This window comes from Xiphophorus couchianus, chromosome 23, assembly GCF_001444195.1.
Source record: "Xiphophorus couchianus chromosome 23, X_couchianus-1.0, whole genome shotgun sequence".
Taxonomy (NCBI): Eukaryota; Metazoa; Chordata; class Actinopteri; order Cyprinodontiformes; family Poeciliidae; genus Xiphophorus; species Xiphophorus couchianus.
Window position 1 is genome coordinate 25,408,520 of NC_040250.1, and position 27,484 is coordinate 25,436,003.

Consider the following 27,484-nt stretch of genomic DNA (forward strand, 5'->3'; position numbering starts at 1 on the left):
TCTCCCTCAAGAAAATATCACGTTTACTTTTATCGGAGCTTTTTTTAAAAAAAATCATGTCTGTGTACTACAGGTGCAATTGTTTTACATTTAGATGATTAATTTAGAGTTGTATTGTCAGTGTGCACACTAGTTACGTATCCAGTTTGACAATGATGGAGATTTCCTAAATTTACTTAAAAATAAGGCTGATCTTGCATAAGTAAAAGTTAAAAAGTCTTATGTTCTTTATGAAGCCCAAATTTGAACAACACCCCCTTTTTTTTTAACAATTTACGAGGAACATTTGGTGTTTTTGCACAAAGTCTTTGTATCAACTGGAATTTTACTCAGTATTGCTTCAGAAAGGATATTGCTGGTATCAAACATCACTAATATTTGGAGGCGTGGCCAACACGGACTGGACGGCTTTGTTTACTTCCTCTGCTGCCATTGCTAAAACCACAGACTGCAGTTCTAAAACATCATTCACAATTTCTCCTTCTGTTCGCTGATTGGTAGAATTGTACCGGAGGAATCCAAGTCAATGTGAGAAAGTCCAGACGGACAACTGGAGGGAGATGAGAAAGCGATATCCAGGCTAGCTCCATGGCAAACAGAGGCTAAAAGCTGAAGGGGGTAAAGCAAAGGCTAGCTCTTCTACAGTTAGCCGGGCTAACTGTAAAGCTTCCTTTCAAACTGTTATCGATATCTCTGTGCTTCCTCTGACTTTGTTTTGAAATCCCCCACTGACAACGGAAATGACTAACTTTGACTCTTTCTCTCTGAGAACTAGCCACCACACCAGAGTGTTGCTATCAGTCAGACCTGATCGCACTTAGCAAGGCGTGTTCATAAACTGAAAAAAGAGTGGGGTTTTTGTGTTTCTGACCAGCTCGTTTCTAATCGAGCAGAAAGTTCTCTTGATTGCGAGTCACCGGCTAATTTCTGGTAGCGTCTGTAATCATGGCCCATAGATCTGCATTTCACTTCAGGCTGAACATGGGCTGCTATGTGGACAGCATGCTGGCATAAACCTGCATTCAGAGAGACTTGCTGGTTCGATCTATGACTTGATGAGTATGTGTGTGTGTGTGTGTGTGTACCAGGTTTTCATATCCTTACGGGATATGAAAACCTATTTCTGTCTACAATGTGGGGTCATCGGGACCATTGCTTCTTGTGGGGACATTTTCTTGGTCCCCATGAGGGAAATTGTTGCTTTTGGGTTAGTGGTTAGGTTTAGGGTAAAGGTTAAGGTAAGGGTTAGGTATGTGATGGTTAGGGTTAGGATTATGGGTAAGGGTTAGGCTGTAGAAATTAATTGAAGTCTATGTGAAGTCCCCACAAGTGATGAAAACACGACTGTGTGTGTGTATGTGTGTGTCTATGCACGCACCGCCTCCCCTCACTTGTCTGCCTCGTCCTTTCTGCCTCTTTGTTGTGTTATCTATGTCTATTTCAGATCCCCTCTGTGTGTCGCTCTCTCTTCTGTTACCCTTTTCTTCTCGTCTTGCTCACTGTCCTAGTCTCAGCAGAGCACCCCCCCCCTCCTCCCCGCACACACACACAGCAATGCCAGTTAGCTGTTGTAGTTGCTGCTGTGCTGCAGATGCCCCAGTGTGCTGTCATTAGCAGAGAGATCTGGGGCTGCTATAAATTATGCACGCAGAATAACAGAAGGCAGAGGAATTCTCCACTGCTGCCTTGCCTGCCTGACTGCATGCATCTCTGTGTGTGTGTGTGTGTGTGTGTGTGTGTGTGTGTGTGTGTGTGTGTGTACCGCAGGTGGATGTATAGGCCACGTCTCAGCCCAATTATGTTCTCCTCATGTCATAATGATCAACTCCGTTTGCCGAGGAGTGTGTATTAGCGCGCCTCTTTGTCACACAGCTCCCTCCTGACGCCAGAGTCGTGTAGCTTCATGTCCTTCAGTTATTCAGTGTGTTTCCATGGATGTGTGCATGTGTGTGTGTTGTGTTGTCTGTGAATAATGTATCAGCACTCATCTTTCTCAGCAGTCAGACTTAGTGGAAAACTCCAACACACACCTCTTAAAGGGACGTTGCCACATGGCTTTGTTTGTGAATGAGAGAGGTTTTAGTGTAACCCCCACCTACACACACACACACACACACACACACACACGTGCACAGATGAACCGCACACACCACCCATCCCATTTACTGCATCAGTAACAGTGCTCTTTTCTGACCTGGTGGATTTGTCTGATGTTTTTTCCTCTTTTTTTCTTTTCTTCTCTTCTTTTCTCAGCAGAGATGATCTCTTCGTAGAATCAAATTCCAAATTAGAAAGCGTTTGTCTCGCTGCTGCACGTAAAGCGTTTTAAGGCGACAGTTTCAGTTCATCTGAGACATCTTACAGTTTTCTTGGAGAGCCTTTTTATTTTCCTTTTTCTTTTTTTTCTGATCTTTTGGCATTCTCCTCCGTTCCCATCTCTGCTCTGCCAGACTTTAAGGGGGTTGGCGTTCAGTCAGCGGAGCCGAATATTTGTGAAGCTAGCAAAGTGACATGTTCTGCTGCCACTCCGGCAAGGACTCTATTTCTGTCAAATCCCCGTTGCTTTTGAGCAAGGCAGTCCGCTGACGAGCTCTGACCCAGCGCAGTTTCCAGACGAACACAATGTGCAGAGCTGTGGAAAAAGTATTTGCTCCCCCTACAGGCTTCCTGGGCAGCTTTGCTCTCCTTTAAAGTTTCGGATCATCAAACAGATTTTAATATCAGTTAAAAGATAACCAGAGCAAAACGATAAATAAAATGCAGTTTGCTAATGAATAAAAGCGATCCACACCAACCCGACGCTATGTGCAGGGAGTAATTGCACCCTAGGCATAATCCTGTCACAATAATCAATAAATCATCTAATCGCATGAATTAAAATGAGCGCCAATAATTTCCATTTGTTAAAGAGACGCTTCAGTTTAAATATTGTCGAAAAATCGGCTGCAAACATTTGACGCCCAGTACGAAGCAGTTAGTTTGCACTACCTGCCACTTTTGCCTGTTTTCCAGGTGTTATTCTTTTTTAATTACAGAAACGTCATAATCCATTTTAAATAATGCTGTTTTGTTTATTTATTTTAGATATTTACTTCAGTTCTTGTATGAAACTTTCTTAAGAAATTGAAGAGTTTTTTTCCTCTCTCTCTCTTTAAGAGGTTGCACTGGCATTAACACCCCATCATTAAATTAGTTAAAAATGGTTTCAAGATGTCAACATTGCTGTAAACTCTTCAAAATCTGAAACCGTTTCAGGCCCACCTAAGCATAAAAAACGAGTTCTTTCCTCCAGACACAGACATCTGTAATAATTGTCAATAATCTTTTAACATCGTCGTCGAGATTCTTACCTTTGCAGGATGATTTAATTACTTCTGAGGGTTTTATAACACATTTGTCCTGTTTTAGGTCACATACAGCTTTTACTTTTAGTTTTTGTTAAGATCATCGTGTAAAAAAATAAATAAATACAGAACCAATTTCAGCGACTCATTCGTCAGTCTGGAGGCATTAATGGAGTCTTGACCCCTAAATATGTCTGCATGCGGCTACGGCTGCTCTGCCTGGGAACCAGGATAAACATGAGATCAAAAAGTAGCATTAATGTTGACATGTAGCAGCGACAGCAGTGGTATTATAGCCAGCTGCTGTTCACGTGTTGAGCTGACAGAGAGGAGCTCAGCTCAGCTCTTATGTAACAACTACAGAGGCTGAATCTGCCGCTCTGGCATCAAATTCAACACAAATTGTACGATTTGAAAATTCACATCCACTGATTTCTGAGTGTGTTTTTTTGATTTTTTGCAAAAATCGTATTTAGTTTTGTCAGTGGTGGTCAAATTCATGTCTTTGTTATAAAGCAACATGTCATCCCGTCCTTCTAGCTTATTTGAGTCTTAACGGAATAAAAATCTCACACTGTTGCAACGTTTTTTCTTCTAAGTTGCTCCAATAAAAGCACAAAAACAAATGATAGAAAATCAAATATTTCAGCATGGATTTGAACAGAGATTGTTTTCTGCCAGTTTCATTCAAATATGAATAATTAGTTACTGAAATGTTTCCCACCCATCATGAACAATGTTTCTTACTGTTAAATGTTTGACTTCTGAAACCTTCCACTCAAAGGTTTCCTTGTTAAATATTATTGTTGATGTGTTTCCATGTTGGCATTGTATTAACCCCGTCTGCATAAAACTCCTGCTTGCTAATGGCTCATTAGCGAAGTGTTTTATTTAGCAGCTACTAGCGGCTAATTTTCCTCTTTAACCCTACTGAAGCGGTGAAGGTGCACTAATTTTCTCCTCACCCATTTCTTTTCTTTTTTGGCTTCCTCTTCGTTGAGGAAATAATGGCCGTCTCCAACTTGCTGTAGCTCACTTTAACTTGAGATCACGTTTCAATAATTTAAGAATGGCATGAAGACCAGATTGTTTTTTGTTCCGGCCCCTTTTCATAAATTTTGCATGTGAAAAATCTCTTCACCATGACAGTAGGACCGTTTTTCTCCATGGAGTCTCCTTCACCCGTTTTTTTTTTTTAATGATCCACGACTAGTTGAACACATTGGCTGTAATTTCCCGATGCGTAAAAACTCATGATTGCTTCAAAAACTGTATACCTTTATTATGTTTTTCACCTATGGATTTTCACATATGGATTGGGGGTTTACATTTTTTCGCCTTGGCAATGCATTCTGGGCTGACGACGTGCGTAGGTTAAAGTGGACTTATGAAAAAACACAGGAAGTTGGGGCGTGCTGTGGTGGGGGGTTAACACGCCCCACGTTTGGAGGCCTTAGTCCTGGACGCGGACATCGCTGGTTCGACTCCCGGTCCTGACGACCTTTGCTGCATGTCTTCCCCCCTTCCTGTCTGCCTACTGTTGAAAAAATACGAGCCATTAGTGCCGCAAAAACTCTTCGGAGAAAAAAATGGGAAAAAACCCCCCAAAAAACACAGGAAGTCAAGTTTGTGGAGGCTAACGTTACCGACATAAACATCTGGGTTGTTTCATCTGCTGCTACACAAGAGATATCTGCTGAAATAAACAGCCATGATTGGCTTGTGAACTACTTACTTGGCCCATGCTAGAGCTAGTAGGAGCTAATACTATTAGCAGTAGCTAACACTATTAACAAAAGTTAATTGTTTTAACAGGAACTTATTCCATTAGCAGAAGCTAACACCATTAGCAGTAGCTAACACCATTGGCAGAAGCTAACACCATTAACAGAAGGTAATACTATTTGCAGGAACTAACGCGACAGTGAGGCATCTTTAAATCTTTGTAACATTCTAATAGGGCTGTTCAAAAAAATATTTTAGTTATCGAGTATTCTATAGAATATTTTTATGATTATCTGAGGAATCAGATCTTTCTCTCTCTCACTCTGCGCCATCCCTACCTTTCGCTCCAAAACCGTGACGCCTTGACTCCAGCGCCAGAAAAGCTACCGTACTCCAACAGCTTTTCTGTAAGCTTCAGAAGCAGAAGTAAGAGCGCTGCCCTCCACAAATAATGATCCGGGCGGAACTCGGTGCACTACATAATAAAACATCATTTAACCAAGCTTCGAGGCAGATCAGTTTTCCTCGAGGAATTTTACTAATCGAGGTACTCGAATCATTCGAGGAATCGTTTCAGCCCTACATTCTAATATATTTGAGAAAATGTTTTGATTCCTATGTAATTGTGAGCAGCTCTAGAGACTCTTTGCAGCATACTGTTGGACTGGCATTTCCTAGCAGCAGCAGCACCAACACCAGCTTTATTGGCTGAATCTCTCCTCTTCCTCTGTTTGGTCCTCCTCATCTTCATTTCTTCTCGTCATTTGTCCATTACATCATATTTTAATGCGCTCTGGTTGTAATTGAAAGAGCTGAACTTTACTTGTTGGTCGGAACTAACGAATCACGACCTAGCATATGTCATGATGTCAGTGCTTTACGATTTAAACTCTGTCTGTACCTCTATTAAACAGAAAGCACTATAGTAGAGTCGAAATGATAAATCGGATTAATCGTGATGAACTGATTATTGAAATAATCGTCAACTGTTTTAGTCATCGATTAATCGTTAATTGGAGTATAGACTAAAAAAGGCCATTTGATGAAAAAAACAGCACAGTCAGAAATATACAAGTCAAAAATTTATTAAATATATTTAAGATAAAAAAAACAACTTTTATCTATAAATATGTTTGATCAAAAATTCCCAAGTGGCATCGTTTTAGTTTCAAATTCACTAAAGGAATGCTGTTATTGTCACTATTGTAGGCAATTAAAGTTTTTTCCTTATTTACAAAAATTCTGTTAAATTGCTTACTTGCTTCTTTTAATGCATTTCCAAAAGTGTATAAAAAAAGACCTAAGTGTGTAAATGAAAAATCTGTAGAATGTGACGAGTTTGTATCCGATTAATCGATTAATCGTCAGAATAATCGACCACCAAATTAGCTGCAGCCCTACAGTATGCTATCATACCGTACCGCATAGGCGTAACTTCCTGAAGGACTGGTGTGGACGTGTCCCCACCAACTCTGGCATGACGGGGACACGTCCCCACCAATATTTCCTGCACCTTTTTTTCTTTATGTGCCTTCATCTATGTATGCACGTTGTACTCAAAGCATTAACAGACAGGTGGTGCTTTTTAAAATTCCCATGTAAAACGTAAACGGCAAGTCCGCTCAGCGATCTAGTGGATTGGACATCAGGTGACTTGCTGTTGCTTTGCATCGAGTCAGGAATATCGGTGGTCGGGGAAACGACACAATCAAGTAAATAATCTGAGAAGGGGACCCAAAGTTTTGATATTGTCAACACTACGACAGCAAGATATGGTGCAAAGGGATCACATTTCAGTAAAAAGCTTTAATTAAAATAAAGAAAGTGGAGAGAGAGTCGGTTAGCTATGCTAGCTTAACTTTTATCACCTTAACATGCACTCTTGCTGTGCAGTTCGGAGTATTTCGGTTCAATTAACACAAAATAAGGCGACCCACATAGATTTTCTGACAGATCATCAGAAGTGCAGGTGTTTAAATTAGCTTATCAACCACCGCGAGTGTTAAGGCGATCACTTCCTAGTGATTGCAAAATGGAAATTCAAAAACATAAATCTGCAACAGACAGAATGTTCTGTTTGGTGTTTGTATGTCCTTTTTTGTGTTAATTCCTGATGCACTTGAACTAATCTTTTACTAATCTAAAGCTGACAGACAGAAAAAAATAATACAGTCACCCGTTTTTCTACATTTTTCCCAAATTACATCATTTGATCGTAGGACGTGTTGATATTCAGAGCAATCATCAAATAGGATGAAATATTTCATAAAGCAAATAGAAACCAAAGTTTGTTACATTTTAAATCATGGCTCCTATTAAGTAAAATTAAATTATGGACCATAATAAAGAGAAATTTGCTTTGTTCTCTCTTGTTTCTAGAACTGACAGAAACCAAACTACAACTATGTGATAATTCTTCATAAAAATATTACTGAATTGTGAAACTGTTTTCCACTGTAGGGAAACATTCAGCAAATACAGGCTGAGTCCATAAACTAGAATATGAATGAAAAGTTCCTTTGTCAGCAGATCCATCACCAAGTGAAAGACATTATATAGATTAATTAGATTACGTATGTCTTAATATATTTATATTTCATAGTATGTTTAATTACTCCTAAAAGATCATTTTCAAAATGTATTATTAATCTGACAAGCCTGATCAGGACGTAAATCCTAATTTATTCAATAAGACTGTCTGGCATTCACATGTAGGTTTTGGCCTTATTCTTAGCACTGATAAAAGAAAAGACCTTCCAGTAAGAAGAGCCCCCTGCTGCTCCTCTTCCTCCCCACCAATTTGCAACACCAAGTTACACCCTTGTCGTACCGACCAAGGTAAATAAAAAGAAGTCGACTCTGAACCGACCTCCTCTGCTCTTCATCCTCCCTCTGTCCTGGTTTCCATCAATTATTACTGTGAAAGGAAATTTTCATTAATTTTAAATCAACTTGTAATCTAAACCCCTCGCTACACACTGCACATATCCACACTGAGAAAAAGAAAGTGAACTCTGACCCTTACATTAAGCTCCGAGCATCATTTCATTCACGCTGTGGCTCCAGACTGGATGCGTCCTATTAACAAGGTGTTAAGAAGATCCCAGAGTCACGAATGCTCTCCTTTAAACCAATTAGGAATGACAATGAGCCTGGGACCGTCTCGTTGTACAATCTGTCCAGAGACAGTTGGATTCGCTCGCAGTAGATCCCTCGCCATGCTGCTCTCTTCATCGCGTCAGAGGCGTTGTGTGCTGATGGAAAGCGCTGATCGGCTTCCTCGGGCTGCGCTATAGGCTGCCTGAAATCAGCTTCACGCAGCAAACCGTTTGTTCACAGCCTCGTTTGGTGCTGCCAACGTGCAAAGATGCCAGGGTGAGACGAGATCCTCGATGAGTGACTTTCGGTGGACGGGGCACGGCGGGAAGGCCAGGGAGGTTTCACTGTTCAGCAGCGGCCTGTCGAACGACGATCAGAGTCACTTTTCCTGCTCCTGATCCAACATGTAACTTCGTTTTTAGCACTTGATCGGGTTTATGGCCAAGGATTTTCCGTACGCTACCTGATATTTGCCAGACATTTCAATCTGGAGAGACTCAGACGGAAAAAACAGCGATTAAAAAGGTTTATTGACATGCATGAATTTAAAGTTCTTTGGCGCTCGGGCCCCGGCTGAGGACATTGAGCTGTGAATTGCAATAAGCTCGGATGAGCATTCCCGATGTAGGTTAGGAATGTCATCCCCCGGGACCCGACACTGGTGGTGGAGGTCGGTGAAGGATGCGAGCCTGAAGAGTGGAGGTGGAGAAGGGGTGGAGGAGGGTTGAGCGCAGCTGGAAAGCGGAAGATGACATGAATGGGGGTCCTTATCAACTGGGCCTTGGTCGGTGATTGGACGTGACGTGGCTTGGTCCAGCGTTGATAGGTCAGCGGCGATGAGCGGGACGCGCCGATTGGATGATGCAGGTGGGGTTAAAGGGTCTTCCAGTTTGAATTTGCGCCCAGGCTTCATTTCATTTGGCCTGGGTGAAACCTGTTGGACACTGGGGAACAATGCGGTGGGGTTAGGTGCAGTCAGACGTACATCTCTGTCAAGGTTGGATTGTGATTTCATGAACCTTGATGATGCAAATATCCACGCAGGTTTTTTGGTTTGGGCCTTTTCATTATTTGCCTAACTAGAAGTTCAGTTTAGTGTGTCATCTGTGTCACTGTCTGTAATCTCAATTTATCTGTTTTGTCAAAGCCTCCTCTCTGGTGTTTGGTTTCTTTAAAAAGGAGCAGTGGCTGCTCGAGAGACGACGTCTTTAGGTCGACTCTCGTCCTAAAGACGCTTCGCCTCCCTACAGAGGACAGATCTGATCGATGCCTCGGTCCTCTTATCAAGACAATTGTGCCTGTTGGTCTGGGTTTCCAGCTTGCGGTTAAACATTGTGCGTTTGGCGGTTTGGTGGTTGGACGGCGGGCGTTTTGGACGGAAGAAAAGTGAGGATCGGTGGGGTTAGAAAAAGAAAAGGGAGGGCAGGAGGGACGGAGAGGCGAGATGCCGGGATGAATGAAAACAGAGGAGGCAGAAGTCAAAGACAGAATGCAAAGTGTTGGCACACACACACGGAAAAAAAAGAGCAGGTAGAGATATGAAATGAAAGAGGGATGAGCGGAGGACTGGTGGAAAGCAGGATCACTTGCAGAAGACTCCTGAGTGGAGAAAAGGAGAGATAGAGAGAATAGCTTTTCTCCACCGTTCTGCCCGCAAGCAGCCCTTCATTAACTACTCTATCTATCTATCTATCTATCTATCTATCTATCTATCTATCTATCTATCTATCTATCTATCTATCTATCTATCTATCTAAGTCTTTCTTTTCTTCCTGGCTGTCTCACACCCACAGTCCTTTTCTCTTGACTGTACATCTAGAGCAGAAGACAGCCCCTCTCTCTCTCTCTCCACCTCTCTGTATGGCTGTGTGTAGTTAAATGTGTGTATCTGTAAGAGGGGAAAAACCCTGATTTCTGCTGAATCTAATGTTTTTGTGTGTGTGTGTGTGTTTTTTTACCTAAATAGATCTCTGAGCCGCAAATAGAACAATGCACAGCAGCCAGGATAACACACAAGGTCGGGTCGGTTTGTGTTGTTTGTCAAGAGTCTTGGAAAAAAAAACAACCCAAGAAGGTATAGACAAGGGAAAACAAAGGAGGGAGTTATTGACAGAAACTGTTGAAAGCACACACACACACACACACACACACGCCAATGCACGTGATTATTTTCTTAACTATGTGTGTGTATGAAGGCCTTTGCACACATTCTTACTTCCTCACGCCTACAGAGGGTTGCCCGGGGCTCGCTGTTAGCCGGGCGATGCTGCATGCAGCCTGATGTGGCTGCCATCACTCACCACACACACACACCAACACACACAACACACACACACACACACACACACACACATTGCCTTTCCTACTTCTTCCACAATCTTATTTTCTACCTTCTTTCTTTCCTTCTTTTTTCCTGCCTGCCATCCTCTCTCTCTCTCTCTCTCTGCCGTGCCCTCCCCGGTTTCTATGGTGACAGCTGTGCGCTGCAGAAGTCACGCTGATTGGAGAAGGAGATAGAAGGAGCTTCTCTTCCTTTGTGCACGCACGCACACTCACGCGAGCGCGTCGCCTCCCGCCTCACACGCACGTTTTATGAATGTACTCCGGTTCCTCCCGCGGGGTTCAGGCATGTCGTCGCCGGGATGCCAAACACACCTAATCGGCCATGGCGTCCATATCGCTCACTGTTATTGGATCATGCTAAGCGAGAAATTAGATCAAGTTTTTGTTGACGCTCGCTCTGGCGGACAGAGACGAGGCTTGACGGGGGAGGAGTAGAGGCAGCGGAGGGAGAGAGAGAGCCGACCTTGAGAGGAAGACCTCTTGACGGACGGCTGATGGGAGCGCTGGTCACGTTTGATTGGACGCCGAGGCAACCTGGTCACAGGTTATTGGCCAGACACCGTTTCATAACCTCTCGGCGTTCCCGCTTCTTCTGAGTTCTCCACATCACTCAGCGATACAGACAGCTCGAAACTCACACACACACACACACACACACACACACACACACACACACACACACACAGATGTTTGCTCAGCTATCTTTGCGGGGACTTTCCATTGACTTCCATTAATTTCTACAGCCTAAACCTTACCCTTACCCTTGCCCTAACTCTAACCAAAACTCAATTCACACCTTAGTCCTATTTCTGACCCCTGACCCAAAAACAGCGTTTCCCCTTGTGGGGACCAGGCTTCGGTCCCCACAAGGGGCAGTGTGTCCCCACAACGTAGTATATGTCAGGAAAATGGTCCCCACAAGGTATTAGAAACAAACGCACACACACACACAGACACACACCGTCATGTTCAGCACACGTCTATATCCAGAAACAATCACACATCCCCATCAGTGCAAACACTGAATCGTACCTGCTTGGATTTGTGTGCCTCGCGTCATGTACTGGTGTGTGTGTGTGTGTGTGTGTGTGGGTGGGGGTGTGTGTGTGGGTGTGTGTATTCACTCCCTCCCTCACACTCGGCGGTACACATCGGCGGTGCTGTGGGAAAAATCTTTGCTGGGGTGTAAATTGCAGCTGCAGTTCGCTGAGTGAGGTCCTGCTACGGCTTGCTGGCTCGTCTGGGCTGCGTGTGTGGGATGTGTGAATCTTCTCTAATTGGGTTTGTGCACATGTGTGTTCAGAGTCGCTCTTTCATATTTTCTTCTTTGAGGCGAAATGTTTAGCGCGGACTTTTTTCTCTTTTTTTTTAACACTTTCAGTGTTAAGTCGTAATATTATGTTTGTTGCATCTCCCGGCTTGAAAGTTTTTATCCCTGAAATGTTCATCTGTAGGCTTTTTTTTAAAAGAATTTTTACCCAACTCAAAACACAACATCTTTCTCCTGTTGACTAAGTTCTTATTGCTGAAGTGCTGTGCAACTGTTGGCATGTTTGCTGTCTGTTCTGTTGATTGAGCTTGCAGCACACTTCAGGCAGGCTCCAGTTGCTTGTCTGGAGACACAACCGTTTCCCCTCTTTATAAACTTTAATGTTTTTGCTTTTAACATCTTTGAAATTTAATGGGCAGGTTTTTTTCCACGGTAATCTCGCGGACACGGCAATAGGGGTTGAATGATTTCATATTTTCTAAAGTCACAATTAAAACGATGAAAGTTGAGTCGACTTAGTTGCTGTGATGTCACAGAAATGGGGTAGAGAAGACTTTACAGCAAGTCACAGGGCCGGCTTTATTAGCTTTATTCGCTGCAAACATAATTTTAAAAAAAGGAAAAAAATCTGCTTGGGCAGAAGTCCATAAAAGCAGAACTTTATCCCGGACAGCTGTGGTCTTCTGACTGATTTGTCCGAAAAGTCGCAGAAAGTCAAGCCTGACTTTTTTTTTTTTTTCCCCTCATACTCATATGCTCATCTTGGACCAACAGGAGTCAAATTATCGATCACAGTTGTCCATGTTGGAACATTACAAGCTGCACGTTTTATAACCCGGTCACCATTGGTTACGGTTAAATTCAGCAGAGCCAGGCTGTTGGACCCGGTCTGCTCTCATCAGACCTATTTTAGTTAAAGAAGAACTTCAGCTTTGTCTGCATTTACTTTGCTTCTGGTTCATTTGTCTTAACTGCTGTAGGTGACCAAAAATAGTGGCGTTGTGTTGTGTCTTCAGCTTTTACGTTTGTTTAAAATAACCTTATACGAGAACGACCTCTTTATTTCCCACAATGCTGCTCATTGGACATATTCGTAAGCATGTTAGAATATGCAACGTGCCTCCAGCTTAAAATTGAAATGAGTTCAAATCACACAGAGTTAGCTGTAATTCTGTTTCTCTGACCTTTTTAAAATCATTATTATTATTATTATTTTGGTGTATGGAAGTTCATTTTGATTAGATTTTCTTAGCTTAGCAAATTCTCTATTATTGGATGGAGCTAATTGCTAATCAGGTTCATCATCCAGCAGGAGACCAAGTTCAAAAAAGTATCCATCTTGAAGAATGTTCCAAAGGTAAATCTTGTTCCCTGTGTTTATCTGAGCAGACAAAGGTTAATCCATCATATATAATTACCCGTCACTTTAAAAGAGACTGGTGGCCGCTTGCTACAGATGAGTCCTCATAAATACATGAAAAAGAAAAGCTAGATTTGACTCATGACATTCAAGCAGATAAAGGTGCATACGCCGGTGGTAAAGGTAAATTTGATTAGATAGACATGTTGCCGGGTATTTCTCTGCATCCCTCGTCTCCTTCTCATGGCTGTAATGACAGCTGAACGGGGGGCAGTGGCTCAAACGTTCCTGATCATGTTAAAGTAAAGGAAACTCGTACTTCTGCTATTACCGGAGCCACTCTAAGAGCTTCAGATGGCAGTGATATGAATCTGAATGTGTCCACTTTATTAAGCTGGATACAGCAATCACAAGAGGGACAAATGAACATCCGGTGGGTTATTTTTAAATTACTGCGACCTGTGAGCAAAAAAAAAAAAAAAAAATCAACAGTTAGCATGTTTTTCAGTTAGCATTTTTTATTTTTATTTTTTTACCACATCCTAAAATGTGTTGATAATGTTCTGGTTTTTCAGTTGTCTCTTTGAGTTTTAGGTGATTTAGAGATGGCCTACTGTCTATGATCGGTCAACCAGAAGATTTTTAAAGTGTAAACACGAAGAACAAAATCTGTTTACAAAAAAGCTGTTTACAAAAAGCTGAGTTTATCTGTGGCTATAATTTTAAAAAATATAGCAAAGAGTCTCTATAATGCAGTTTCCGTGGCTAGTGCTAGCTAAAGACGTCAGTCTCCATAATGCAGTTTCCGTGGCTAGCGTTAGCTAAAGACGTCAGTCTCTATAATGCAGTTTTCGTGGCTAGCGCTAGCTAAAGACGTCAGTCTCTATAATGTAGTTTCCGTGGCTAGCGTTAGCTAAAGACGTCAGTCTCTATAATGCAGTTTCCGTGGCTAGCGCTAGCTAAAGACGTCAGTCTCTATAATGCAGTTTCCGTGTCTAGCGTTAGCTAAAGACGTCAGTCTCTATAATGCAGTTTCCGTGGCTAGCGCTAGCTAAAGACGTCAGTCTCCATAATGCAGTTTCCGTGTCTAGCGTTAGCTAAAGACGTCAGTCTCTATAATGCAGTTTCCGTGGCTAGCGCTAGCTAAAGAGGTCAGTCTCTATAATGCAGTTTCCGTGGCTAGCGCTAGCTAAAGACGTCAGTCTCCATAATGCAGTTTCCGTGGCTAGCGCTAGCTAAAGAGGTCAGTCTCTATAATGCAGTTTCCGTGGCTAGCGCTAGCTAAAGACGTCAGTCTCCATAATGCAGTTTCCGTGTCTAGCGTTAGCTAAAGACGTCAGTCTCTATAATGCAGTTTCCGTGGCTAGCGCTAGCTAAAGAGGTCAGTCTCTATAATGCAGTTTCCGTGGCTAGCGCTAGCTAAAGACGTCAGTCTCTATAATGCAGTTTCCGTGGCTAGCGCTAGCTAAGGACATCAGTCTCTGGAGAACGTACATCCTCACCTAAGATTTCTTGGCTGTCAGCATTTTCAAATCCAACGTTTTGCATTACAGAAAAATGTCCAAATCTCCAAACGATAAAAGTATTTTTTCTGTACCCTGTTAGCCGTCATCTGATGAAACTCTCCCTCGTTCTCCAAGGGTGCATTCACACCAGCTCTATTTAGCCCTCTTTAATCAGACTCTGGTTCATTTGTTTAGAAAGTCCGGTTCGTTTTGGGAGATGGGAATGAATCGAACTCTGGCCCATGTAAAAACCCATGCATTGATTCAGCTGTGTGAACTCTGGTGAGGTTTGAATACAGGCGATCGCTAGGAAAGCAGGAAATGAACTACAACGCTTGGCATTCTGGGTAAACACAACTGAAACAAACATGCTTGTCTTGCGCTAGCGTGAAAAAAAACGTCGTCTTTTACCAGAGACAAAACAGAAATCCAACAACCCCAAAAGATCTGATGCTACTCCATCGTTGTTTACATTTCATGAAAGAGGCAGTTGCACTCATGTCTTCTTCTGAGGTTTTTGTGTTGTTTCCTTCAGTCGTTCTTGGTGCAGCGCCCCCACAGGCAGGGGAGGGAAACAGGTGTTTCAAAAGGGTTTGGTTGGTTTGACACAGTGCAGAGTGAAGGCAATTAATAGTCAGAAAAATCGATTGAATAATTTGTTGCTAAAATAATCATTAGGTGTAGCTTTAAATCAGGCCAGGACATTAATTCTTACCCTTTCTGCTAAATAAACAAGATTCATTAATTTCATCATCTTTTTTAAGCACTAAATGTTTTCCGTAGAGGGGTCTGTGTGGAAGCAGACTGAACTGACACCTTGAGACAGTTTGTAGGAATCCATTACCAGACTGACTGGTTGTTAACAAGGCTGGATATACGGTCAAACTGCATGTGTCCCACCCCACCTCCTCTGTGTGCTAACCTCCCACTCATAGTGTGTGTCACCAGACTTCGGGAAAAAAAACCCCTCCCGTCTGCGGAGGCCCGACATTTTCAACTTAACGCCTCACTCCGTTAACTCCCACACGGATTTCAGATGAACCCTGTGGTCTTGGGAGACGTCAGAGCTAGCGTTGCTGCAGGATTTTTGCGGTGCTGCATTGCTACAGTGAAATCATTCATATAAAAAAAAACAAAACAACAAAACAAACAAACTGTAACTCGGAGCCATCCAGACTTTGAAGCAGAGTAAGAGCAGCAGACTCTTTACGTTTACAAGTGTTTTCACGTTCGTGTTTGGCTTCCAGCTGCCGCGGTATTTCAGTGCGGTCTGTTCTTCTTCGTGTGCGTCTTTGTGGCGGGGGTTTCTTTTCTGGGTGGCATTTCTAGTTAACTCTTAATCATTCCTAATGTATTTACTTACAGCGAAGCTTTTCGTAACTTGCTTTTGAAAAGTGCAGCACAAAAACAAAGATTATTATTCTCCGAAGTATTTTGTCATCGTGAAGCTAAATGCCAGATCCGAGCAGCTGGAATAAGCGCGATGTCGCCTCCTCCCTTTGTAGAATCTCATCTCTTTTCCACATATGGTACATTGTTATTAGATTACAGTTCCCAGGATTTCCTAATTGTCTCCAGCAAAAAAAAAAAAACAAAAAAAAAACACACACACACACAAAAAAAAATCCAAAGCAAAACACAGGAAGATCACAGAAAGCAGGCTGCTCCGTGCCCTTTAGAAAACTATTTGTCACGGCGAGACTGTAGACAGCAAATGAGAAAGCTCTGCTTTTATTCATATTTACCAAAAATAATAAAAATGCTAAAAGCTCATTTTTATTTAACATGCCTTCTATGATTCCTTTGTTCATTCATAGCAAGCAATATGCGATTTTAAACAGCCTGAAGGAAAAAAAAAAAAGACAAATTGATTAAGAAAATAAATAGATAAAATAAAATCATTTATTTTTTAAAAAAACATCCAGAACTGATGCCCAATTTGCCTTCTGAATTTGTATACAATTCAACAGCTTTTCATTTCTGTACATATTTGTTATGGAATGTGTCTCCGTGTCCTGTTGAAGAAAATTAGCCGGCTTGTTCAAGAAATCTCCTTTATTTCTGGGAAACACACGAAGAAAGCAAAAAGCTTTTGCCACAACGAGAAGCCGCCAAAGGTGTTAGCCTGAGGACAAACGTAAAAGTCAAGGCTATACGCAGACGATCTCAGGACTTATCTCTCAGATTCTCCATCGAGCGGCAGGAAGGACGAGGAACTGAACTCGGGCAAGATGCCGCGCAATAAACTGTACAAACAAAGGATCAGAGCAATTTCTGCAGCCTTTGAAACAAGCAAAGAGAAAGGAGCAACGAAGCTGTTGCACTTTATGAAGGAAACTAGAACACAGGATCTAATATGTGAGTTTAAGCAAACACTCTGGGTCAAGGGTCTCAAACTCCAGTCCTCGAGGGCCGCAGTCCTGCAACTTTTAGATGTGCCTCTGCTGCACCACCTGAATAGAATAATTAGGTCATTAGCAAGGTTCTGGAGAACTGATCTACACAAGCAGGAGGCAATTAAGCCATTTCATTCCAGTGTTTTGTACCTGAGGCACATCTAAAAACTGCAGGACTGCGGCCCTCGAGGCCTGGAGTTTGAGACCCCTGCCTGGGTTCATTTAGTCAGTTTTCTGGGAGTAAACAAGTTATGTTACAATATTTCACCTGAAACTTTCTTTTACAGTCTGCGTGACTAAAAGAGGTTTGGTAAGATGTTGGGATAATAATTGATGAAGCGTCATATACTGTATATCTGGATAATATCAACGCATATTTCGCCGAACATAAAGTTGCAAGACTTTTGAGTTAAACATTTTCACTAACTGTACTCTGATCAGTGACGTGCGACGAGGTTCCTGACTGGCACCGGCTTCTCTGGAGTCTGATGGAAAAATACCAAATAGGAGACGAGGTATTTTATTTTTGTCTTTGATTTAAATACTTGGTTGTTTTAAAGACTTTTAATTGTACTTTTACCAATTCCACGCGGTTCAACATTACAGAACTTTCTCTAGCAAATTTTTTGGGACTTTTCAAACCCGGAAATGTTCGAGTTCTTTCTAAAAATTTCTGAGATTAACGTAGAAAATCCCTGAATTTTTTTTTTTCTTGCAACGTTTCGACTTTTAATTATTATTTTTAATTTAGTTTTTTTTTTCTAGAAGGTTTGTGCGATTGATGTCAAAATTTCAGAGTTTTTTTTTTGACAGAAATTTACACCTTTTTTTCTAACCATAATGGCCGTAACACGCCGCCGTTACGTGTTACGTAGGTGGTCGGGGTGATTCAGGATGAAGTGTAGTTGCGTAATCTGGTGTAATCTGACGCCTGCAGCAGTGGGCCTGCCATGTCCTTTAAGTTGCTCAAAGGATTTTATGATCACAGACACTTTTGCGTCAGACTTGTTGTCATTTAACCCCTTATCCATGCATTTCTTGGGGAACTGGAAGATGGCGTAACGTGTTGTGAATCTGAGTCAAGATGGAGCCATGTTGATCCGCACAGATCCTCAGGTATGAGGCGGAGATGTCACGGTCCGCCGACGCTGAAATATTACATCCTCCTGCTGAAAAGCTTCTAGTTACACAGCTTCTCTTAGCTGCCTCGATCTCCTCGCTCAGTTTGTTCACACAGGGCCTTCGAGTCTCTTCCTTGCTCTAACGCAGCTTCCCCGGATGTGAAGTAAGCCGGTTTATTATCGTATGCGTGGAAAGTCTCGGCGCGGACACACAAGTCCTCACAAAACCTGATGAATGACGTCACGGTGGACAGATGGACAGACAGATTGGGTTCTCACCTGAGGTTTTGAGTCCCACTGGAGGAGACGGCTGGCCAGACACGGGACATGTTGAAGAAGGGACTCGTTGTAGAAAACCTGTTTCCATATATTCAATAAAATGTTACAAATAAGAGTTATTAATGAAATGCAACTTGGTAATATTTTTGCTGTCTGTTATTTAGCTTCCTTCAAGTTGGAGGAGGTAAATAGCGCCCCTTATAGGCGAAACGGTATGGACAATTTCTTGTCTCAGCATTTTATGTTGTGACAAATTGTTGTTTTGAAGTATTTCAGTATTATGTGTTTCCAAGGCACATATAGAGACATTTTATAGCCCAGTCAAGTGACCATGTTACTGTCAGTTGTTATGAAAATGCTGCTTATATCAGATATGACTTAAAAGGAGTTTGACTTTGTAATTTAACTCCTTGAAATTGAGCCTCTGTCTCTTTAAGAAGCTCCTGCTCTTTCTGAAACTCCGCCTTCAGGAAGTTGTCCCAACATGGCTCCTACTATGTTGGGACAACAGTTGAAGTAACTCTTCAACAACATTTTTTTACCAGCGCTGCTCTGACTTGTAGCTCCTATTATGAGCTCAGCGGTTCCATTAGATGTTTGCTAATTACTGCTGGATAGTCTGAAGGAGCTGATTGAGAGAGTCCAGGAGAGCTAGTTCCTCTCCGGGGTTTTGTTCAGCTGAGTGGTTGCCCTGGAGATGAAGGGATTTCTCAAACATGCGTGAAAGAGTCGAGGCGACACTCATGTTGTCACGATGTGACGAGGGAATTGCATTATGACATGATGCAAAGCTTAAAAACAAAGTCAATTTTACGCAATACCGGCCCTTTAAAAATGAAAACACGCTGAATGTTTGCGTTCAGAACCAAAGTTTATGTTTGACGAAAGCACCAAACAAAGGCGGACTCTCAGCGATCACAGACGTCTGCTGTTTGTGGGAACGTCGCGGTTCTTCGTTTGTCTGCAGTGATGATGGAAAACGAGAGGCAGACAGAACCAAAGTTTTACATCAGGATTTGATTTTAAAGTGACGAAGTATGCAGCTCGCTCCACCGTGAATGTAGCTCGTCTTTGCAAGGAAGTCGAGGCAAATGTGAACATTTCTGGTTTGGAGTAAAACAGACTGAAGTCCAAATCCAGCAACCAAAGCCACACTAACACTGTGTCCACATTCATCCGTCTGTCCATAGACAGATGCATAATTGTTATATTGTTGCATAAAGTAAAAAAAACAAAAACACTTGTTTTGTTCTTATTTTATGAAAGGTGCCAAACTGACTTTTTGTGATTCTGCCTGAATTAAAAGGGATTGTATTGATTATACCACAGCAGAAATGTGACCGTTTTCATATTTATTATAAAACCTTACAGTAAATTACCCTACTTTCAGCTCTACATTAAAATCTGTCATAAATCATAAGTCATGTATGTTGTTATGCTAATTGTACTTTTTTTTGTTTTATCTCTTCCATCAACCTGCTGGGGAGCTACAAATGGAGATTAGCCTCTTTGGCTAAATCTCCCATCTTTACATCAAGTCATCATGTTGATTAATATCCATTGTCTTCTTTTATGAAATAAATAAAAAATAGAATTTCTTTCTAACCTTATTTATGGTATAAGACAAAAGGGACTACTTCACATATCTTTAAAATGAAGTTACTTACTTAACAAATAACCAATTTATCCACCACCTGAGTCCTAAAAGTCAAACAGTCATTTGAAGGTTTCAAAAATCATTTAGCTTGTAAAACTGTTTTATTTCTATAAGCAACAGCAAGTGAAAGACAGCTTCCCGTCTGAAGCATAGACACGTTAAAATGTTTTTTTTTTATAAGTTCATGTTTGCATCAAGCCTTAGTGGAGATCCACTGAACGGAATCTGGTCCCGAGTCTGTGACATCTGGAGTCCCGCTCAAGAAGCTGCTAAAATGCCTGGCAAATTATTCAGCAAAAAAAGGGGGGAAAAAAAGATGATGGCTTTGACACTCGCTGCTGCAGCATAACTCATTCTGGGCGAGGAGTCGTGGAGGCAGAGCGAGTCAGCATGTGGTGAATCGAAGGTGATTTACTGAGACGTGATGTGGATTTATACATCAGCAGTAAGAGTCTGTGACAGGACTAACGCTCACAAAATGTGACCACTGGATCCCAACGATGTGCTGCTGCTCATTCGTTTTTTATTAATAATCCTGTTAAAGGGGACCTGTCATGCAAAGTTCACCTTTTGCACATTTTGAGTCTCAACTGCTTCTAAAACCAGTCCAAGTGCTTAAAAAAACACTTTTGGCTGTACTTTTGGCGAGACGTTTTTTGGTGTCTGGAAAACGAGCCGTTACCATTGCCTAGCAACCCAGGCGGAGCCCCGACGCATGTGTTCAGCTGGTTTTACCACCGTACAACGGCTGCTGGAAAAGACACGTGTTTTATTGTCGACTTACCATTCCGAAACCACTTGCGGCATTTCTGTTGATTGTGCAGGAGGCTCCACTTCTGCTTTTCAAAGATGTTTGGTCGTATAATTGCGCACTGGTTTGCTGCCATTTTCACATGCGAGTGTAAACGTTGTGTTTCTTATTTGGATTCAAAGTGACAACAGGCTTGAAAACAGCTCATAGACAGAACTGGCCAGACAAAAATTTCACTAAGAATGATTTTGTGCAGGCTGCACAGTGGCGCAGTTGGTAGCACTGTTGCCTTGCAGCAAGAAGGTCCTGGGTTCGATTCCCGGCCGGGGTCTTTCTGCATGGAGTTTGCATGTTCTCCCTGTGCATGCGTGGGTTCTCTCCGGGTACTCCGGCTTCCTCCCACAGTCCAAAAACATGACTGTCAGGTTAATTGGTCTATCTAAATTCTCCCTAGGGGTGAGTGTTGTGTGTGAATGGTTGTTTGTCCTGTATGTCTCTGTGTTGCCCTGCGACAGACTGGCGACCTGTCCAGGGTGACCCCCGCCTCCCGCCTGGAACGTAGCTGGAGATAGGCACCAGCAACCCTCCCGACCCCATTAGGGACAAGGGTGAACAGAAAATGGATGGATGGATGGATGATTTTGTGCAAAAAAAAAAAAAAAATGTATGTAACATGTTTTGTATAACCCATCGACCTATCCTAACCTGTTCAAGGAAGCGCCTTTAACAAAGTCTTGTTGAACTAACTGCAAGTTGTGTAAATAAGATTTTCTTCGAAAATTTAAATTGGTCTACTTATGGGTTTTTTTCTAGCTAAAACAACCCATAAGTAGAAGCGCTGACTCTGCTGACTAAGAGTTAGTAGAGTATTAAACCTGAGCTGAGGATCTCTGCACCTCCCCCAGAGTTACAAATGCACACAATGCTTCCCAGGATTGAGTTTGTGAAAAAGAAAATTAGAAAACGATGTCAAATTTTCCATTCTACTTTGTGTTGGTCTCTAAAGTAAAATCCCAGCATAAACACACTGCAGTTTGTTGCGTGACAAAAAGTGAAAAAGCTCAAGCCGTGTGAAAAAGTTAACCTGAAGCAACCAACACATCGAACAGCAAAGCAGTGATTGCTTAAGGCTGCTAGCTTCTTTTGTGTGTGTGTGTGTGTGTGTGTGCGTGTGTGGGCGGGTGTGTGTGTGTGTGTGTGGACACAGTAGGGTTGTCAGCATATGTAAGTTGATCTAAGTCGCTCGGCAGCTCGTTGTAAATCGTCACTTATTTGACAGATTTTCCTGTCAGACCTTCAGTTCCAGAAAGGAAAACGCGCATCGGCTCACATGTGCTTGAAATGTCGAAAAATAAACTCCAGACTCCATTTTGATACGTGTTCTGCCAATCCAGCACTTTTATGTTTTCAGTGTTGTCACGATGTCTAATGATGACAATGTGTGTAATAAAAACAAACATTTAGCCACATTTAGTTGTTTGTTTTTTTACCTCTTTTGCTTTTAGTTATTAATAATGAGAGCACGTCTGGAAAGTAAGAACATTTTGACAAATGTTCGCCTCGTAGCTCTCCTTAATAGGCTTGTTTGAAGGTTAGAAAGTAGAGCTGGGCGACACCGACTTTACGTTTTATCACGATATTTTGTGGTAGTATCGTGATAACGATAAAAGTGACGATAAGAACCGTTTATTACTTCCTTTTTTGGGGGACTGCATGGCACAGCAATCAGACAACCACAGACACAGATTAACGTTGTTGGAAAACATTCCCGGGTGTAATACCTTTATTTAGGACACCAGCCACATAAGAAAGTGTGATTTATATCACTAACCTGCACATATTAACCACATCCAATCATATTTTCAAATTTTATTGACGCTCTCATTGAACAAACTGGAGAAAAACAACAATGCTGACACAAAGGACATAATTTAATTGGATTTTTTCACAACAATAAATCGGAACGCTTTTAAGAAATTTATCGCGATAAATGATAAACGATATGATGTATGAAGTTCTTCTAAAAGTGGTTCTAGTGCTTAAAATATGTCTTACACACACACTGGTAAAAAGACAGGAGCAATGAAAACCTTTAGTTTGTCAATGACGAAAGCTTTTGATTTTCCATTTACGTGTTTCCTGCTCTCCCTCTTGTGTGTGTTTTCCCTCTTTGCCTGTCCAGCGTCTGCTCCTAAGCTGAGGCCGATGCGAGGCCAGTCTCTGCCGGAGGGGGGCAAGATGTACTTGAAGTGCGAGGCGTCGGGGAACCCCAGCCCTTCCTTCCGCTGGTACAAAGACGGACGCGAACTCCAGAAAGGCAGAGACCTCAAAATAAAAACCAACGTGTGAGTGTCTGAGCGAGTTCAGTGTGTCTGGATATCACCTGGAGGAAACGAAAACGGAGACACCTGGCGAGTTCATCCTCCACCAGATGAGCTGCTACCGATAAAAAAAAAGAAAAAAAGGAAGGGTGTTAGTCACATTAAGATAATATAATGAAGTATTAGGGCCAAATTAAGAGATTTTTAAAAATTTACTACGAGAATAAAGTCATCATTTTACAAGAGTAAAAGTGGAATGTTACCAGAAGAAAGTTGTGAAAGAATGAAGTTATTTTAACGAGAGCGATTAAGATCTCTGATTCTGGAATGGTTTTCCCCCCCCAACATTATGCAGACGCTGCTTGTTTAACAGAGGCCAATTATTTGTCATGTGGTCGTCAGTTACTAAGGCTACGCTCACACAGCAGGAAAATGAAAACTAAATCGATTTTTCTTTTCTTTTTTTTGCCCAGATGCGACCCATATTCAACTTTTTCACCTCAGTCTGAACGTCTCAGTTCTGATTTTTTCACCCTCCCAAAAAATCTGGGCTGCTCCACGTCCTGATGTGGTGGCAATTCGGACGCGGCCGGTTTCAAAGTGTCCGCAGTCTGAACGGGCCGCTTTGGGATCGTAAACTGTTCACACAGAACTTGCTTCGCGGTCGAGTTTAAAAAAGAAACAAAAAAACAAATGGGAATTGCGCATCAACACCTGCTGTGTGAACGCAGCCTATGTGTTCGGTGGTTTTCAGTGTCAGTTTAGCTGTGAAACCGGTGAATAATAGTGATCATAGTTCCTCCATGAATGATTCATATTCTCTGGAATATTTCAAAGTCTCTCTACAACCAGTTTATGTGCCAGTTGCTAGAAAAGAAAACGTAGTTTTTCATTTTACTGTGACCAAGAATAACTGAGCGTGTCTCTTGTCTCTTCCCCTCTGAAGAAAAAACTCAAAGTTGCAGATCACTCGTGTCCGTCTGGAAGACTCCGGCAACTACACCTGCGTGGCTGAGAACTCGTTAGGACAAGAAAACGCCACGAGTATAATCACCGTGCAGATCTGTAAGCACCGGACCTGGGCGGCTTCGTTCTGCATGTCTGTCTGCGAGGCAGTGTGTGGCTGAAATACGACGTCAACAGGGAAAATGGAGAGCTGTTGATGAAGGGGTTAGAAGTGCATCAGTTTGGGTCGGAGCGGCGTTTCGACGCTTGAACTTGTTGGCATCGTTTTATTTAGAATACAAAGTGAAGAAGCGCATTCGATCGAAGGAGTCAAATTGTTCTGAATTTGATTGGGTCAAACTTGACTGCTGCGGCTTAATGTGTGTTTCACTGAATGTACAGAGACCGCCAGACATTTACATGAACGTTACGTTCATTTTAGCTTCTCAATTAATTGTTTTAGCTGCAAATTTGACTGTAAGGTTAAAGACTCGCAATTTCACTGAAGCCAAGCTGACCTTGAATGTGATGCTGGCTTGACTCCTCCACACATGCTGGATTGATTTTATTTGAATGCGACAAAGCACCTTAATAACAAACGTACAACATTATAAAACATAAAACCACCAGGACTTCCGTTTGTAGGCCTACGGGTCTTTGTCTCACCCGACCAGAATCCGTTTCTCCAGAATCTTTTTGACTCGTCTTGTCTGGCAGCTGAAATTCTGCTTTTTCAAATTTACTGGAGGTGTTTTGTTTTACGATTGTCATTATTCCCTCCGTTATAATTGGCAAAATTATTTATTTCTAAGTGATAGAATGAGTTTTGTAGTAATATTCTCGAGGTGTGCTAACTGCTAAGCGTCGCTGTCCTTTTTCAAGACGCGTTTTTTTTCTGCCGTTTTCACTTCTTGGTTGATCTTTCGAGATGTTGTAGGTAAAATTATTTCCGTGCGACCGCATCTATCGCCACGCCTTCGCTAAAAGGAATAACAACATGAAAAATATACCTTCAGCTGAAAATATTAATTGACTCTGGAATAAATGTGCTGAAAAATGTCGTGTTTAAAGTGAAAATGGATTCACTGAAACTTAATACAATAACAACCAAGTGTTGTTTTTTTTTTTTTTAAATCGGTGCTACTGTTCAAATTATCTCTCTGTTTTGCCGCCTATTTCCAAAATGCTTGAATTTTGCTGTGGGGATAAAGTGTACGAACCCCGACAAATTGCAATAATCTAAATGTATAACTTCTGACTTACGAGAGAAACGTCTCTAAAAGTTTTCAACAGGTTAGCAAACAGAGTCGCTATGTGGACCTGGCCGACCTAAGGCGGGAAAATTTCAGTCTGACTTATTGTCGGAAACCAAACGCGGTGCACTATTTTATTTATATTATAGTCTGTGAAATATGTTTCAACTGCATTTTCAAAGTGTCATTATTAAACAGCGCACACACCTGGCGTGCTAACAGCCCTCTGTGTCTTTGTTTTGTGTCAACCCTGGCCAGTGACCACCACCACCCCATCTCCAGGTGTGAGTCACGTGAGGCGCTGCAACGACTCGGAAAGGGCCTACTGCGCTAACGGAGGAGACTGTTTCTTTATACACGGTTTTAACCAGCTGTCCTGCAAGTAAGTTCTTGCTTTTAAAACCTTCAGCCTCCATCTCTCCACCCCGCTGCCTTTCATCCGTCAGTGTCTCTGCTGGGTCCCCGGACCACCATGCGCTTCGTGTCATGCGTGTTAAACGGCGCCGCCATGGCTCAGGTTTTCCCACTCACTGGGCTCTCATGGCGGCTTGCAGCTGCAGAGGTTAAATGTTCATACCATACGCGACCAGAAGTCTTCGTTCCCTGCTGCAGCGGCGTGTCTGTGTGCGAGTGAGTGAGAGGCGGCGCGACCTGGAGCGCTCTTCACCGCAGAGGTGTTGGTGTGGATGTCTGGCATTCTGGGAAATGGAGCCTTTATCTTCCCGTTTAGCATCCAGCACGCTGGATTTCGACGGTGGCTGATCGACTTAGTGAAACATTTAATCATCAGTCAGCAGTGTACATTTAGTCGTCATAGATGTGAATGTGGTGTTGATGCATTTAAGACGTTTATTTTTCTGGTATGACCTGATGTATCTATGCCTGTCCTAATATTTTAGAAAGCATCACCTAAACCTCGCATGTGTAACTGTTGTTGGATATTGACCTCTCTTCGTTTCAGAAATATTGGAGCTCGTTTTAAATGATAGTCTCCCTGGAACAATAGTTATGGGTTAAAGGTCACGGCCTTTTCAGAAGCTTGTTTTGTGTGTGTCTGTTTTATACTTTAACGCTGTTATATGTAACTTTTATAAAAATATGTTTTTTACATATTTGTTAAAACTGTCATTATGTCATGACATTATAGTATGTGACAGATAATTCGTAAAAATACATTTCTAACTAGAAACAGCCAATCAGAGCCAGGAGGAGGGTCTTAGCGCTGTCAATCACCCTACTTTACATGGTGCTCAAAACCTCACCCTTGCTCTTTGCTAAGCTACAGCTAGCTCACCACAACAAAGCCTGTAATGAATGCTAATGCTAGTTAGTGTGGCAACCGATGATGGTGGACAAATTGTTTTCCTGTAACGATGAGTTGTTTGTCCGCCATTAGCACATTTAGCAGCACGCACATGAGGTTGATTGGCAGCGCTAAGACCGCCTCCTGGCTCTGATTGGTTGTTTTTGACTAGGAGTGGTGCATTCCTTCAGACAGCAAAGGTAGCACTGGGAGGAGGTGGAGGACATCGATCTTTTCACAGATTATCTGTTTCATAACAAACTGTCACTTCATAGTGACAGTTTTAGATAATATGTACCAGTAGAGCATTTTAAAAAAATAAAAGTTAACTCTATAAGTCGTAAACAGAGCAATGGGAATCTGGCCAGATGTGCAGTACTGTAATTTCAGTAATAGCTTTCATTTCCTCCACACTTTGCGCTATCTGAAAATTCAGAAAGGGGAGACGTTGCACTTTCCAGCCGATATCGGGTTATTACGGTAATTTCACCCTCGCTGTAGCAGGAAGTGAAATTAATCTGAGGGGCGCTCTTTTAATAGACGGTAAATTGCAAAAATAACTTGCTAGAGATTGAAAGTTCCAGTCGTTACGGATAAATGGGCAAATATATTTACTCACAGGACATTTAAAGAGCTGTGTACAATTAAAATAAGCAACAATATCGATTAAATACCCCAGCTTTAAAGCAAATGCTAAACTACCTTCGCTGTGGACGGTGACACTGGTGTTGCTAGAGCAGCTTTCATTTTACAAAAGACTTGAAGCAGCTTCAGCTCTGTTGAACATTTGTGGACTGAGCGTAAGATTGTAG

General features: G+C 42.1%; 1 protein-coding gene across 3 annotated transcripts in view; it reads left to right on the top strand.

Moving 5' to 3' along the window:
- Window positions 1–27,484, top strand: part of LOC114139377 (pro-neuregulin-2, membrane-bound isoform-like) — a 71,667-nt gene that overhangs the window by 11,730 nt on the left and 32,453 nt on the right. For all 3 annotated transcript variants that reach the window (XM_028009303.1, XM_028009304.1, XM_028009305.1), the window contains exons 2-4: window positions 23,033–23,195; window positions 24,118–24,236; window positions 25,628–25,751. In XM_028009303.1, coding sequence (XP_027865104.1) covers window positions 23,033–23,195; window positions 24,118–24,236; window positions 25,628–25,751 — 406 coding nt within the window. The remainder of the gene's footprint in view (window positions 1–23,032; window positions 23,196–24,117; window positions 24,237–25,627; window positions 25,752–27,484) is intronic.